Here is a 3,085-nt window from a genome sequence, read left to right on the forward strand (position 1 = left end):
GGAATTTGCTGCAAATCAGGCCCTGGGAGGAGGTGTCTTAAAAGTATCATCTGTTTTCACTCTTAAGAATGTTTTGAGATGCTGTGGAGATGTAGAACCAAGGAGGCCTTTTTACTCTCCAGGAGACCATGTCTGCAACACAGGAGGTGCTGTGGCAGTGTAGAACCAGATTTTACATTTTGAAAAGTCCCTCTAAAAGCTGGCATGATGCCTATCTAAATCAAACACTTTAGAATGTGTATCTCTGTGCTGCAATGTTAGAGAGAAACCTGAAACAAACCTGTTGGTGTAGAGGACTTAGAGGACACAATTAAGGTTTGTCTATTGCCTGTCAAAGGTATTGGTGCTTCTGAGAATTCTGGAGGGATTTTCAAAAGGCTTTCAGTTTCCCAATGTGCACTGAAACCAAATCCCAGCTCCCAGCACCATTGCTTTGGAAGGGAAGTCCATAATTAAGAGCCTGTCTTGAAAAAAATCTCAGCCTCTTCTAAACCACATCTGACAGCCAAATGCTCTGTTTCAGACACAGCACGTGTGACAGGCACAAAGGAGCAGAAACCCACAAATGTGCATCCTGGGTGCTGTGGGGTTCTCTCCCCCTGCCAAACTGGCAGTGCCAGCCTTGGGATTACTCCTGACACAAACTCCTCCTCAGCTGAAGAGCCGTGGGGCAGATGGTGGGTGGGGAACAGGGCTGATGTTGACCTTAAAACGAGCGGCATGTGTCGAGGCGAGGCGGCAGGATGGCCCCATGACATATTTCTGACAGCTTAGACGCGCCAGATCGGATTCCTGCTGACACGAAAAGCCCTTTTCCACAGCTCTGGCACTGCTAAGAGCTGGGACAGCCTAATCTCTTCCTAAAACCCCCCAGTGCTGTAACCAAAACCTTGGAGTTTTGTGAGGAGGGGTGAGCGTCGTGTAGGCTCTGTGCTGGTGACATGTGGCAGCTCTGGGTGTCCCCACTCCCTCGGCAGCTTCAGAGACATAAATCTGGGAGGTGCAAAAGGCACTTGGAGGTTTTGTGGTTGCGAGGCAGGGAACAGCCACTCACAAATTTCACCCAGTTTTCAGCACAGAGAGGGTCCACGTGTGAAAAACCAATTAGCAGTGCCCAGGCTACAGAAATGCTGTGGTTTTGTTGCATCTTCTCACACGTGGGAGACTCAAGGGGGATGGAACAGCCTGTGGGAAGCAGATCCTACAGTGGAGGAATGGGCTGGGCAGTGTGTGACAGCAGTGTGATGTGTCCCTGTAATCCTGACAGGGACCTGGGTAATAAACATCTTTAATTAACTTAAAAAACCTTCTATAGCACTAACCCAGGGCAGAAAGGTCTTAGTCAAAATCAGAGATTTTGACAAAATGCTCGTGAGATTTTGACAAAAGTTACCTTGCAAATGACTTCCTAATTATTTCTGTATTCATTAACTAATTACACAGCTCAGTTTTTATCAGCCCACAAGCCCAAACCCACTCGAGGAAAGGAGGCTCTGCAAAGTGCTCTTAGAGGAAACCCAGTTTGGTACCTGCTCATCAAGGAATGAGATGGTACCTGGGCAAGGGGGATGTTTTCCTGTCAATATAGCAATCAAATTTAGCTTCTGCCACTGTAGGCAACGTGGCATTAAAAGAAGGAGCTTAAGTTATTAAACTGAGCTGCTTTAATCGTCCGGTTCAGGGAAATCCATTGCTACAGGAGACCTGAGGATTAGAGTATTTTTACCACAAAGCCAATACATCTATTCTGATCAGTTAGCACTTGCTCACTCGTGCATATGAAACTTCATTCTCCGGGTTTGCACTCTCTGGTATGGGACCTGATGGAGTTTTATCTGGAGATTGACCCCGTTACCTTGAATCTCATCATTCTGGTGTCTAGCTATGTCATTTTGCTCCTGGTTTTCCTGATCTCCTGCGTGCTCTACGACTGCAGGGGGAAGGATCCCAGCAAGGAATATGCTCCTGAGGTCCCTGCAGACACGCAGCCCCCGATCCGGCTGGTGGTGATGCAGCAGGGCTCCCCCGGCACCCGCTGGGCTAAGGGGCTCGTCTCTGGCTACGAGAACCCTGCCGACCTGCCTGGGAAAAGGACTACAGTTGTGTAGGGAGCCTGCCTGCAGCTCCAGCCTCTCTGCCATGTCCACTCCCCGTGTGCAGAACGCCAGTCCCAGGTAAGCTCAGCGCTGGTTTGTTTGATCTGTGCTGTTCCACATGGGGTCAATTTGATACTGAGCTGTGCTCTGCATCCACATGAGCTCGCAGTTCCGCCTGCCAGCCATAAAGAGACTAATTTCCATTCCTGCTGCTGCCTTGCAGCCCACTGGCAGCCAGCAGCAGTGACACTGTGATCACTCAGGCACTGATGAGGGGCCTTGGTTTCATCTCCAGCTGTGCCTGGTGCAGTGATTTGGGCAGGGCAAGGTGCTGTTCAGAGCATCTGACCCCACTGGGCTGAGCTGTGCTGCCCCACAGCCTCAGCACATCTTCCTCAGTCACACAAATTACCTCAGGAGGCTGCTCCCACCTCCCCAGGGAGAAAAGGAATGCTGAGGACTTTCAAAAGATAGAAACAGTGCCTTTTCAAGAGAAGCCAGCTGCTGCTCCCATCAGAATTTAATACTTTCCATGTTGTGTGTGAGCTCCCCGAGGGCAGCACCAAGCCTGCCTTGGCACCTATTTTCCATAGGTAGAACACAAGCTCTGTTCTTGCAGGGGAGAGCAGCCCTTGCCCTGCACAGATCCCCTGACAGGATAACTTTGCTTCCTGGAAAAGCTGGGTACAATGCCTCCTGCCCAAGGAGAAGCAGGAACTGGGGGAATTTTCCAGTAATGTGAAGCATGTGAGTCACTGCTGTCCACTGGAACAGGAATTTCTGACCCCACGCCCTGGATTTCAGTGTCATCTCCACCTGCCTGACCCTGCCTCTCGCCCTGAGCCTTCCTTCAGCTGTATCATGTTCCTGCTGGGCCACATGAAGGCTGTTCTTGCATCTCCAGTAAATATAATCTTCTTCAGCTCCTGCTATTCCCATAATTTCAGAGCTATGAGCTAAAGGCCTTTTTGGTTAACAAGTTTCTTTTG

General features: G+C 49.8%; 1 protein-coding gene across 1 annotated transcript; it reads left to right on the plus strand.

Moving 5' to 3' along the window:
- The first annotated feature begins 1,232 nt into the window (after positions 1-1,232).
- On the plus strand, positions 1,233-2,406 carry SMIM36 (small integral membrane protein 36). The gene has a single exon (XM_085077653.1). It carries the CDS (start codon positions 1,779-1,781, stop codon positions 2,106-2,108), a length of 330 nt encoding a protein of 109 aa, XP_084933779.1. The 5' UTR covers positions 1,233-1,778; the 3' UTR covers positions 2,109-2,406.
- Positions 2,407-3,085: the final 679 nt, after the last annotated feature.

Source organism: Lichenostomus cassidix, chromosome 18, assembly GCF_008360975.1.
Source record: "Lichenostomus cassidix isolate B80296 chromosome 18, HeHo_3.0, whole genome shotgun sequence".
Classification (NCBI taxonomy): domain Eukaryota; kingdom Metazoa; phylum Chordata; class Aves; order Passeriformes; family Meliphagidae; genus Lichenostomus; species Lichenostomus cassidix.